Source organism: Sceloporus undulatus, chromosome 5, assembly GCF_019175285.1.
Source record: "Sceloporus undulatus isolate JIND9_A2432 ecotype Alabama chromosome 5, SceUnd_v1.1, whole genome shotgun sequence".
Classification (NCBI taxonomy): Eukaryota; Metazoa; Chordata; class Lepidosauria; order Squamata; family Phrynosomatidae; genus Sceloporus; species Sceloporus undulatus.
Window position 1 is genome coordinate 146,017,806 of NC_056526.1, and position 12,977 is coordinate 146,030,782.

At 46.1% G+C, this 12,977-nt stretch overlaps 1 protein-coding gene across 6 annotated transcripts in view; it reads right to left on the reverse strand.

Moving 5' to 3' along the window:
* DCLK2 (doublecortin like kinase 2) overlaps positions 1-12,977 on the reverse strand; it is a 93,291-nt gene that overhangs the window by 26,005 nt on the left and 54,309 nt on the right. For all 6 annotated transcript variants that reach the window (XM_042468733.1, XM_042468732.1, XM_042468737.1 and 3 more), the window contains 2 exons: positions 4,166-4,238; positions 711-819 (listed from right to left, as the gene is read on the reverse strand). In XM_042468733.1, coding sequence (XP_042324667.1) covers positions 711-819; positions 4,166-4,238 — 182 coding nt within the window. The remainder of the gene's footprint in view (positions 1-710; positions 820-4,165; positions 4,239-12,977) is intronic.

The following is a 12,977-nucleotide window of genomic DNA, read 5'->3' on the forward strand; positions in this document are numbered from 1 at the left end:
AGGTTTGAGAGGCAGAATCAGGAAATCCTCTTGGCAGCTAAATTAACTTGGTTCTTTTTTCTTCCATGATCATCTCCTTTAGAAAACTGCTCACATACCCATTCCTCCAGCAGAGATGTGTAAATCCTTTGGCTACATGGTTTTGATTTGCTAGTAATGGAAAGCTCAAAAGTTACTGTGATGAAAAATAAGTGTGATAAAAGGAATGTGGCTGATACATTAGTTGGTAAGGTTACAAATGTGTGGAATGCCTAGTTGTCATTCTTTAACTTCTACTTTCCTTTCCCTTATGTTTTTGCTACACAGCTCTCCCTGCTTAGACCAACGATGGGATTGAAAAAACACAAGGAAGCATGCTGGTAGGAGCGCACACACATTAAAACGTCTCTTTACAAAAGTTACTGTCAAGATGTGGTCCTGCCATACTTAAATGCCATGCTTGAACATATATGTGGTAATCCCCTCCCCCCTTTTGCCTCTTTTCAAGGTCAGCTGCAAGCCCTTGACTTTAAATGTCAAAAATATTTATGAAATACAGAGTGCACTGAACATTAGTCAGTTTTAAATATACAACAGAAAACCAAAGGATTCTTCAACAAATACCTGGTTGTTCCTGAAATTGAGATAATTTCTCAGTATACATTCAGTGTACAGGTTTTAAAAAGCTGCAATCAAGAAAAAATGAATAGCTATGCAATTTCCTTGCTCACCGTTCTATGCATTCCTTTACTACAGCAAAATTACCATCTCCAATCACCTTCCCCACTTTGTATTTTTCAAGAATAGTTGATGACCCTGAGCATTTGTTTCCATTCACACCTGCAGGATGGAAAGGACAAAAAGCAAGCTGAATAGAGAAATAGCAATCTGGATAATTCTTCACTGACCTCTAGCTTACTATGTGTTAAATTCTTAATGTCAAAATCTGAATTTTAAAATAAGCTGTGTTAAGTACAATATGTCCTTTCAAATTTGTATCTAAACTAGAAGGTAAAAGCAAGTAAGGCTTAATTTGAGTTCTATGACCTTGCTGTGCTATCAGAGGGCAAGCATCAAAACATGATTCTCATAACTGGTTTTCTAACATACTTTAGTAGGTGATGCACCTTAACATCTACATACAGTTATCATTTGATTTAGTTCACTTGCTCAGGTACTAAAAAATGTACATGCAACACACAAACATCAAGGCTTTGACAATTATGCCAACAGTTCATTTTGTGTCATATTTTAAAAACTTGGCAATTACAATTTTAACAATACCCCCAATTCTTTTTCTTTTCACTCATAAACTCATGCCTTTAGTTATACTTGTCCTTCAGATGCTTCAAGGCTAAGTCACATGTTTCCTTTTACCAGACAATTTTCTGCTAGTTAGTCTGTATATAATCTATAGCTAGATTTTTAAAGGACAGTGGCATAGCTACCTAGAATGGGTGGGGTGGGTGCCCTAGATCTGCAAGTGTATGAAGGTTTGGTGCTGCCTGCCTTCTGCCAGCAATCTCCATCCCTAGCATCTATATCTCTGATCCTGATATGGTCCTTCCCACCACAAGCAAATATGAACTGCTGCTATATATCCCTGAGTACAAAATTGTGCCACTGCTAAAAGGTTAGTCAGTAGTTAGTTAGGCTAAATGTGCAGTGGTATAAACCTAAGAATGCTATCATCTATCTATCTATCTATGAGTGTTAACACTTGGCTATACAAAGACTTGCATTTAATGAACTAGATTTTTGTGAACAAAATGACATACATGGATAAATTCCTTCAATAAAGGAATCAATTGAGAAAGCTAGATCTGTAAGACCTGAGCCATGGAAGGGAATATATTGAAAAAAATGCATGATTTCAGTTTGAGTTCCACAGCTATTAACTGGTGTAAAAATTACAGGTCAGTTTCTGTTTTGCAAAGATGATGGCTGAATGCTGTAGAATGTCTTCATAATGCCTGCATCAGTATGACCTAGGTAGCAGCTAGCAATTAATTTATCATTACCTCTAGTACAGGATAATGAAAAATTAACCTGTTATTCAATGCTGATTGACTGTTTTTATATTCTTCTCCACATTCTCAAGTTGAGATGAATTCTAATATTAACATTTCCATTATTATATGTCCCCTAAGGTTTTTATTTTTTTTACAATAATCTAATCTTGTTTCTTAATAAAGAATGATCACAAATGAAATACTATAAAGCTGTTTTTATGTAAATAGGGCTAACATTGTGTCTGGCTATTAAAATATATTGCAATACAAATATGCTTAAAATTCAGCATACCTTCAAATGTTTGTAAAAAGAGATTAAGAGAACCTGTGTAAAATTTATCTTTAAAAGTGGCAAATGTGCATCTCCTTAGCCTTTCCCTGAGAAATCACACTCTATGATGAACATGCATTATGACTGCACTCCTGAATAAAAATAACATCTCAACTCATTCTTTTCCACATGGTTAATCAAGGTTTATCTAGAGAATTCCATTAACTACCTGATATAGAAACTTACTACATAAGAGCAAAAGACCCAACTTTAACCCCAAGCCTGCTCTACCTTTGCCATGACACTGATGCTGTCAGGAAATCAAAGAATTAACTACAGATTGAACCTCCATTATCCAAAATTCTGAAATCTGAAATGCTCCAAAATCTGTAACATTTTAAGCACTGACATGATAGAGCAGAAGCAGAGGCTGCAACAAGCCGCAGCCACAGGTGGGAGGGTGGTAGATGGCATGGATAAGTTCACAGCCAAATTTTGAACAAGGAGCAACTGCTGTTGCTCTGGCTGCTGGTGACTGTTTCCAGCCTTGGCCTGGAGGAGGGTCTCACACCAAAACAAAACAAAACAAAACAAAACAAAAACAAAAACAAAAAAACAGCATCTCTCTCCTCTCTGTTACTTCCCACCATTAGACTCTGAATCCCAGCCTAAGTCTTCTGTCTATCCTACCTAAGTCTTCTGTCTATAGAAAGTCAGTAATCGTAGCCCACTTTCGTAGCAGCAGCCAGGGTGTGGTCACTGGAGTTGCTCTCTCCTGTCCTTTCTCTCCCTGAGCATGTCAGCCACCCAGTGCCTGCAGGATGAGTGAGAGCAGCTCTGGGGAACACTCTGCAGTTTTCACCCCTACCCAGCTGATGATGACAATGATGACACCTCCAGCTCCCCAAGAGTAAAATGAGTTGAGTGTCCATAGAAGGAAGTAGTCATCTGCTGCAAGCAATGTCTCATGGCCACCATCACATTCTGGGTGTGCAGGTGGGCAGGAGAAGCCATGGCACCGGGGGGGGGGGGGAGGTGGCAGCAGTTGCACTACTCAGTAGTACAACTTCTTTCTCATTTGCTGGCACTTTGCTGTTTCATCTGAGGTAGTGGGATCAGCCAAGGCAAAAACCTGAAGTTCTTTGTCCTCTTGCAATGACAAGAAGCCCTTCTTCCTGCAGTACCAGAAGCCAACTCCAGGGGCATGGTAAGTTAAAGCCAGGAAGAAGGGCTGCTTGCCATTGTGAAGAGAAACTTTGCTCCAGTTGATCCCGCTGCCTCAGACGAAGCAAAAAAGCATCCTGCGAGTGGACTAGAAAGAGGGGGAGGCTGTGGCAGCTCTGGCCAGGGACTCAGTAGTACAACTGCCACTACTGCTGTCCCTCATTCCCAGCAATATAACTACTACTGTTTGCTTATCTGATTCAGACACAGTGGGAGCCATGGGTCACTGTTTATAGGAGATGGGCAAATCATTATCCAGATACTTGCTCTTAGGGAGCCAAAGGCAGTGGCAGAGCCTTGGTGAGAGAGACAGCTGCAAGATACTCCCCAAAGCATCTGTATTCCAAATAAAGGAATACCTAAATTCCAAAATCTCCTCCCTCGAAAGCACTTCTTGTCTCATACATTTCAGATAAAGGAAACTAAATCTGTACCAGTTTCTCTCCCTTTCCCTCAATGATCCTTCTTGTGCTAATACAAAAGCATTGGAAAGCAGGTTAGACCTATTGGCACTTCCTATTTGTCCAAAATTATAGATGCAGGGCATAGGTTACTCCTAGTTCAACTGACTCCAAAACTGATTTAACACATTCAACCATTTTTAGATTCTGATTGCATTATGAGCATAGACATTTCTATAAACAAAACCTTGAACATTTCTCCCATCAAAGATTCTTACCTTCAGGACTCAAGCAAGGAGATAGTTCAGGCACACCATTCACATTGGAAGAAGATCCACAATGTGGAGGAATCTATGAGAAAATGCAAGAGTTATAGTTTACTAGTCAGGTAGATAATGAACAATCACACTGACAACAAAAATACTGAGTGAAATCTATAATTTCATGTTAACTGCCATAAAGTTGAATTCAACTTATGGCAACTACATAAATAAGGGGCCCAGATGATAAAAATGAAGGATCAGAAACAGCAGAAATTCTTTATAGGAAAAGCTCACAAAATGTATTCAGAAAATAAAAATTAATATTCAATGATGTCTCACTCCATTTTTCTCAGCCTTTCCCCCTTGAAAATGAGCAGTTTCTTGATAATTAGAGAAGAGTACATTCAGAACACACAATGGCCTTCATATAATTTTTCACATAGTGTAATTCATGATTTTTAAATACAATTTTGATTGTACCTTCTATACTTAGTAACAGCTGCTAGATTATTATTAGCAAAAAATGGAAATCAGAGAATATACCTACAGTGGATGACTGGTTACAAAAGATTATGGAATTAAGAGAAATGGACAAATTAACAGCTTTAATTAATAAAAAAATCAACAAAAGTTAGAAAGTGAATTGAGTCCAATGGTAAAATATTGGATTAAGGTTTGGGATATAAAGAAAATGTTGTTATAGACATTTGTATTTAAATATTTAAAAAATGGTAGTTGAACAATGCATAAAATGTAAAGTATTGTAACAATAAAAGTAACAATAATGCTAACTATCAAATGTAAGGAAATATAGAGAAATGGAACAATGCATACTTTGTATTTTGTTGGAAAGATCAAGTTGTATGATGAAGTAAACACTGAATATTTGGGGTGTTTGAGGTGTTATATCTGTAGATTATGGGAAATGAATGTATTATTTTGATTTTAAATTTAATGAAGAATATTTTAAAAAGAGTTTCTCCATCTCTATCATCTTAGCCTCAAGAATGAATGAATGACAGACAGACAGATCACAACAATTTTCAGAAACAGAAGCAGGTAAAGTATACATATGGTATAATTTTACAGATATGATAATATTGAGTTATGTCAACCTTTTCACTTTTACTTTTTTCACTTTTATATTAAGTCTTTGCCCACACGATCTGTCTCCTTTCATTCTTCATTGTACTCTCATTTAAAAAATTATCACATAAACTTCCACCATTTGTCACAGAATGCTTAAAATACCCCTCTAGCCTGACCTTAGAATCTGTCAAAAGAATCTGAAACAATATTAGAGATTGTAAGGTCAGCATTTTCTCTCTCAGTTGACACTGCCTGGTTATGCAGCAAAATACTTCAAATCCTTTCACCAGCAATAATGACCTTAATCCAACTGGCAAAGCATGCTTCATCACAAAGTTTCTCTGGATTTTAATACATACTGAAAGCATCCCAACAGAAGCCACATCATCTAGACAACAAAAAGCAACAGTGCCTAGATTGTCTGCCAGTTAAATACAAAAATAACAATGCCTGCAAGACAGCTGGGGATTTTTTCTTTAAGAAAGGAGAATTAACATTGCTCATAAAGTGGCATGAACATATTCTCATTGGACCTCAAATCTCATGTCCATGGCACACCTAAGGAGGCAAACTAATGGAAGTTTAATTCAGACAAGGCTAACATGCTCTTAAACAAAAAAGATGGGTGTTATCATCTTAGTCCATACTCCTATCTCACTCTGTAACTCCATTCGGTATTTTTTTTTTAAAAAACATCTCCACATTCAGGATACGTATTTACAGAGAAATCATAATCTGGAAGCAAAGCCAACTATTAACACAGGGATAGGGATTGTGTTATCAGCTAGTAGTTGTTGAACTGCAAATCTCAGCAGCATAGGCCTGGAGACAGAAAGTCGTGGGCAGCACCGGGGCTGCCTAAGGCAGTCCAAAGCCAACCCCAAAAGGAACAGATCTTTTCCGTTCCTATTTTGGGTCACAGAAAGAGGTGTCTTCAGGGCTGCGGTGTATGTTCAACGTGACGCTGGGGTGATCAGGCTGGAGCAGCTTCTGGCTGATCCTTTCTGCCTTTCTGCTTAACCCCATAGTCAATAGTGTGGGATCATGAGTTGCATTTCAACTGAAGGGATATATAATCCACCCATTAACAAATTCAATAGCAGTCTTAGAGGCATCTTTCACAGCTTTAAACCAACCAACTCTAGGTCAATCCAGGATACGTTGGCAACTGTCAGCCAGTGGACTTTTTCCTTCAGCCGCCCCTAACTGTGGATGATCTGCTGGAAGAGATCGACAGCTTATATGTCTGAAGAGAAAGAGCTTTAAGACAGTCTCGCCCACAGGTTTATCGAGATGTATTTTAAACTGCAATTTTAATGATGATTTTTTAATGTGGGTTTTTAGTAATAATATTTATATATATATATATATATAGTGTGTTGAGTGTTGTTATGTGGCGGGGGTTAAGTTGGCTGTTGTGTCCCTCCCCCAATCCGGGGGAGGAGATGCACCCACTAATATAAATGGGACTAATTACCAATGACAAACGCACTGTTTTAAAGGAGTTACACAACGTATGAGTAAGTTCATACTTACCATAAACAGTGTTTTGTGCAGTGGCTCGGTTTCTGTACATATAATATGATAAAATATCATCAGGGTTAACACAGAAAAGTATAAAGTAATACATTTTGCATTATTGTACTGCCAAGTGTTAAATCAGCAAGTGTACAGTATAGTTATCTGTAACTGGATGATGACTTCTGCTTTTGCTGGAGCTACTAAATTAGATAGCCTAACACACGGAAGTTGAGAGTGGACCTGAGTGAGTTCAAGATCCATTTAAAAGAAATATAGTTATACAGTTCACACTTCTCCTCCTCTCCGCCTGCTTCAGAACAGTCCAAACGAACATTGTCTTCTATGTTCTAGACAAATTATACTGGCTTGATTGGCCAAGGGTTTTTTGAATCATCACATATTCACACGTTTTTGCTGAGTAGCAAAAATGAAACTCCATAAATTACGCCAGGTGATTTACAACCCACAGTTGCCTTTCCAGTGGAAGTCTATTAGAGTGCGGGGAAGATCGGTTGGTGTAATGGTGTCTTCCTGGCAAGCAGGTCAACATCATGGAAAAACAAATCCATTACTTTATAAGCAAATGGTGGGCGTATAAGTTGTTTCCTTTAAAACAGCACAATAGGAAAATCTTGTGGCAAGTAATAAACAGGGTAAGAAAGAACTGCAAATCAAAGGGTTAAAACACGTATACTGTAAATCTTACTATTTATGAAATTCAATGGGGATTAGAAACAAATACAAAGTACAGTACAGCTAAATGGAAATACAATCATCTCTTCATATCTGTGAGGGTCCCATTCCAGATACCCACCACCCATGATTAACAAAAATGGCAGGACCTAAAGTCCCATTGTTCCTACTTATGGCGCGATGTGGACAGCGCAGCGGGGGGGGGGGCATTAAACACAGGGGTTGCCATCTGCAGAAGCCCAAATTTTTGGTGGATGGAAGTGCCGCAGAGAAGGAGCCACTGTAATAGACACAATGGGCTTAGCAGCAGTACTTCTTGGCCATTTTTTGATAGAAGAATTGAGTATAAGACCCAAACCGGGGAGATTAGAGGCTCAAGAAATTAGTTTTCTGTTGTGCTCAAGCTCAACATGATTGCAATGGAAAGCATGACATTACATAATGGGTAAGATACGTTTCTAGGAATAAAGTACGGTATATTGTACCTTTTCATTTAGACGCATGGAAAGCCGACTTTAGAAGTTCCTCCAGAAGTGTTTAACAGACTTTCACAAACATCAATCGAGCCTGACACTCCTGAACAAAATGCACCTTCTTGAGACAACGTCACACAAACCTTTTTCGACATCACTGTACACAATGGATATCTAAGAGCCAAACGTTGGTTAAAAGCCCACAGATTGTACCAGACTGATACAGCCTCGCAGCTTCCACCCAGACACACTACCAGCCTATTGTGTTACAGCAGTGATTGCCCAAAGTGGGTGGTACTCCCCCTGGAGGGTGGGTGGGGGAAAGATCAGAGAGGCTGTGAGGGAAAGGGGATGGGCAGGAGGGGGCGTTCGTCCAAGGATTGATTGGCAACAAAGAGCAGGGGAATCAGCAGCTTTAGGTCATGGGTGGGAGATGAGGGTGCATGGAAACTTATTTTTCTGGGGTCCCTTAAAACCCAAGAGTCTCACTGAAGCTTTGTGTGCTGGATTGCTCCGCGCCCTCTCTGCTGTATGTAAGGGCCCGCCAGTTGCCACAAGGAATCCACACGCACTTGCTCAGAAGCAGTTGGGGTTTGGAATACAGAGGGATGTGCCAGGCAGCGTTGCTTTGCAGAACTGAAACCCAGCGCCTCCACGTGGTTAAAACTACTCCGCCCCCCGCCGCCCCATGTTTTGCTGTGGGCTGTCTTCACCGCTCCTTCCGCTGGCGGTGCCCGGCCGATCAGCCTGTGAAGCCATACACGACCTGTGGGAATGAGCGGGCACGAGGTCTCTAACTAATTAAACAGTACATTCCATCTCCAGCATCACTATCGCCAGCCCAGAAGATCGAAAGCAATTGGCCCTTCCCCCGCCCCGACCTGTTCAAGCAGAGCAGAACTAAATCTAAAGCAAGTGCTAGCAAGTGGAAGGAAGAACATAAGATTATAGGAACTGGAACATGAACAGTAATTGGTCTTGGAGTTCTGACACTCTGCCCCCCAAAGAGCTTATTCCCTGTCTGGGGTTTGTTTGGAGAAGCCATGGAACTCCTGTTTCAAACGGTCTGCATGTTGCAGTTTGAGACCCCCCCATTCTGCGATATCACTGGGAATGTTCATGTGCTGGCATCTGGAAGCAGATCCCCTGAAACCACAAAGGCGGCGGGTCGGATGGTTTGAGGAGGGGCTCGTACTGAAAATTTCTTTAATTTAAAAAGCCCTCGAGTGCAGGCCTGTGAGTGCCACTCCACTTTGTAGGGAGGTTTTTAGTGTTCGAGCTGCCTGTTCCTCAAGGCGTCGCTGAACGCTCCTAATGCCCCCCCCCACCGTGGTTTGCACAGGTTGGTGAGCGGTAAGGCAATTTGGGCAAAGGGGGGAAGGAACGGTCTAGAAAGTTAGCGAAACCCAAAATCGTTGGCACTGGTTTGGCGGGGGTTTTTGGTTGAGGGGGGCCAGTGTCATGAGCATCCGTGTGGACCTTGTGAGGGTCCCATTTGCAGTCCGCCGGGTGGACACTCTAATCCAGGAACTCTAAAGTGGTGTGAACGCGCACTTAGACAATGTGACATGCCGTGTTCAGGTCTTTGGAGGAGCTGTTTAAGTGAGGCTGAAAGGTCGGGGGTAAGAGGATGTGGAGCTGCAAACAGCGCACAGAGCGCCCCAGGCTAGGGGGGGCGGCCCCTCGGTCAGGACAGTCAATAGCAACCTCAGAGACAGCGAGAGCAGGGGGGCGCGAAAGGCCCAAGGGAGGGCGAGTAGCAAAGACAACGGGCAGATGGAGGATGCGTTTTGTACCAGTGGACATGCTAGAAAGGGTCGGGAGAAGTGAGGAGTCCGTTAAGGTACTTGGGAATAACTCCACGGCCCCGGGACAACGTCCATGGGCCTGATGATATAGAGGCAGGGGAGGAAGCCCAGGGGGGGCTGTATTGGGATGTGCAAGGGAGTGGTGCGTTGTATCGTCCCGAACCGTGGGAGTGGTCCCCTTGTTTTCCGAAGCGTGGGGAAAGCCCCCCGGGGAAGCGGGAGGGGGGAAAATGGCTGGGCCAGATTCTTTGTGTAGAATATCGCGTAGTGTCAACCCCGGGGAGACGGGGGGGAGGGGGGGGGACCGGGTGGGGGGGGGTGGGGGGTGAGGGCAGGTTCGTTAAGAGCAGCACAGGGGAGGGCGTGGGGGGGGGGGGGGCTGGGTGCGTCTATGGTGGCGGGGCGGAGTGTGTCACACTCGTTGTGCGCGTCAAATACTGCACTCAAGTCCATAGATGCCCCGGGAAGTTCCCATCCGTCCAGCGCCGGTAAAGGTTGACGGCCTCGTTGGAACAGGCCGCGCCCAAGACGTGGTGCCACCAGCCGGGGCGCGGTGGAGGGCTCCCTCGCCAGTGGTCCTACCAGGGGGCACAGAATGCTGCACCCAGGAGTTGAACACCAGTTTGCTTAGTTTTCCAATGGTGAATGGGTGGTGAAAGCCAGCCAGTCTATGCCAGCGCAATCACACAACCCCGGGTAGGGCCCAACCACAAACCGAAAGCTCGCCAGTGGTCCCGAAATCGTGCAGGGGTAAGCCTGCTCTCGTCTGGGAATGTGGGTTCGCCCCCCAGAAGCCGTCCCGTCCATTGCAGGAACGGGATCAGCTCTGGCAAAGGCCTCCTGCTCAACGGAGCGATTGCAAAGTCGTTCACTGATGCAGACGATTGGGGTGCACCGCCCGAGCCAAAGCCCCGAGCATTGGCTCTGTAGGGTCCCTTAGCTTTGTCCCAATTTAACTCCAGAAATAATGGAGACCCGCCACTCACAAGGCCGGGATTGTCTGGTCCTGAGCCGGTCCCCAGGCGGGGGCGCTCCTGCCCCCCTCCCTCCCCCCTCGCCCGCGCGGCTGGCTGGCCGGGGTGCTTCCGTCCCCGGCCGCACGGGCTGTCTGGTGGAGGCCCCGCGGACGCCGCTAGGGAGCTCTTTTAATTAAGAAACGTTGGCCCTCGTCAGGGCAGGTGGGCAATCATGTGGCCCTTTTTTCCCCAGGCCCAAGCAGAGGCCCAGCCGGCATCCGCCGCTGTTCGCCTCTCGTCTCCGCCCGCTGAAGCCTGGGTTTGGGCCGACCGTGTCTCGGCCCGAGGTTGTGTCCTGCAATCTTCCGCTTGTTGGAAGCGGCCGCCGCTTTTGTTGCCAGCCGAACCGTCCTGTTGGGGCCTCCGCCGCTCCCTCCCGGCAACAGCGAATCCCACCCTGTAGCCCCTGGGGGTTTCCGTCATCGGAAGATGCCACTCCAGCAGTTCCAGCGCGGAGTGCCATCCTGGAATGGACGGTTCATCAGCATCGCCCTGTGGGTAATCAGGGGATGTGGGCGGCCACAGCTTCGGGAACTTCCAGCACATAGTCCGCCACGGGTGGCGGGCTTCCCCTGCGTAGGGTGGCGAAGCTTGGCCTTGGCCGCGATCCACTCTGAAGGGTCCTCGAATGGGCCCCCGCAGCGCCGTCTGGAGAGCCGCCAGGACCGCAACTCACGCGCCCCACCAAGTCATACAGGAGCGACCAAGCCACGGAGCGCTTGGCCCGGCCGTCCAGCCTGCCGGCAACACAAGTCTCACCTTCTCGGCTTCATCGGGAAGTAGTCCCCTCTGGGCCTCGCATGTGGCCCGGCGACCTGCGCGAGGAAGAAGGGAAGCTGCCAGGATCCCCATTGAACTTGGCCTCCGAGCTTGCCAGCCAAAAGCTCCCGTCCAGCCTCTTTGTTCTCCCGCCGACGCCTTGGGGTTCCCAGGCGACCCCGTTGGGCGCGGGGGGCCCGAGTGCTCAGGTCCTCCACGGCCCTCCTCAGAAGAGCAGCTGATGGGGGCAGCTAGGGCGCCGCCGCCGGAGCCCGGGGGCCCGCACTGGCTCCCTGGGGGCCTTGGTCTTCCCAGCTTGTGGGGATCAGGCGGCCACCATAGGGGCCTGGCAGTTCTCGAAGGGTCCGTCCGTTGACACCAGCCACCCTTGTGACAGGTTGTTTTGCCCGGGGACGGGCGCTCTGCAGCAGATCAGCGTCACCTAAGGCTTTGGTCCCAAGCAGTCAGCCCTTCCCGCTCGGCGCGTTGCTTTCTTCCGCTGGGCGTCCCTCCCGGCCCGTTGGCAGGAACCACAGTCCTCGGCTGGTCCCTGCTGAGCGGGGCGATGGCCTTGGGCCTCGCTCCCTGGTGGTTGCCTCAGCGCCGGTCCTCAAGTCCCGAGGTCCTCTGGGTTCCCCCCACCCGGCCGTAGGTCTCGAGGTGTCGGTGGGGTCCCAACCCGCCCACGGTTACCGGCCGTCCAGTCAGAGGAGGTTTAAGGTGTTCTGTTCTCTGCAACGCCGGTAAGAGACCCAGCACTTCCACAAGAATCCCGCAACAGCAGACGTGCTCAGAAAGCAGTGGAGTTATTGGAATCAAGGGATGTAGGCCAGGCAGACTTCGTCTTTGCAGAAACTGAAGAAGCAAGCTCAAACGTAGGTTAAAACGACTGCCCCCCACCTAATTGTTGCTGTGGGGCTGTCTGAACCCTCCGTTCCGCTGGCGTTGCCCGGAGAAAAGCCTGTGAAGCCATACAGACCGTGGGACGCGAGGCGAAAGTCGCGTAACTAATTAACAAATTCCATTCTGCCAGCATCACATCGCCCAGCAGAACGAGAACGTAAAGAAGCCGAATTTCCCCCCCCCAACCTTTCAAGCAGACGAAAAAAATCTAAAGCAAGTGCTAGCAAAAGTGAACAGGAACTATGAATTATATGAACTGTGACATTGAGACGTAATTGTCTTTGGAGTTCGGACACGGTAGGAGCTGCTGCCCTCTCACTTAGACAGATATTTCACCAGTAGTGATGGCTGGAAAACTCTTGTGAGGCTAGGTCACAGGGCATCACTTCTGTGGCTCAGAGCAATGCCATTTTGGGACAGACTGACTGACTGGAGCAAATAGTTAGAGCACACAGCAGTGGGGGAGAAATGGCAGCAAAAAGGAACTTTCAAATTTCACACCCCTCTTAAGCTTTATGACCTTTGCCAGGACTTGTCTGGCAGGTTGGAGCTGCACTACTGCTCC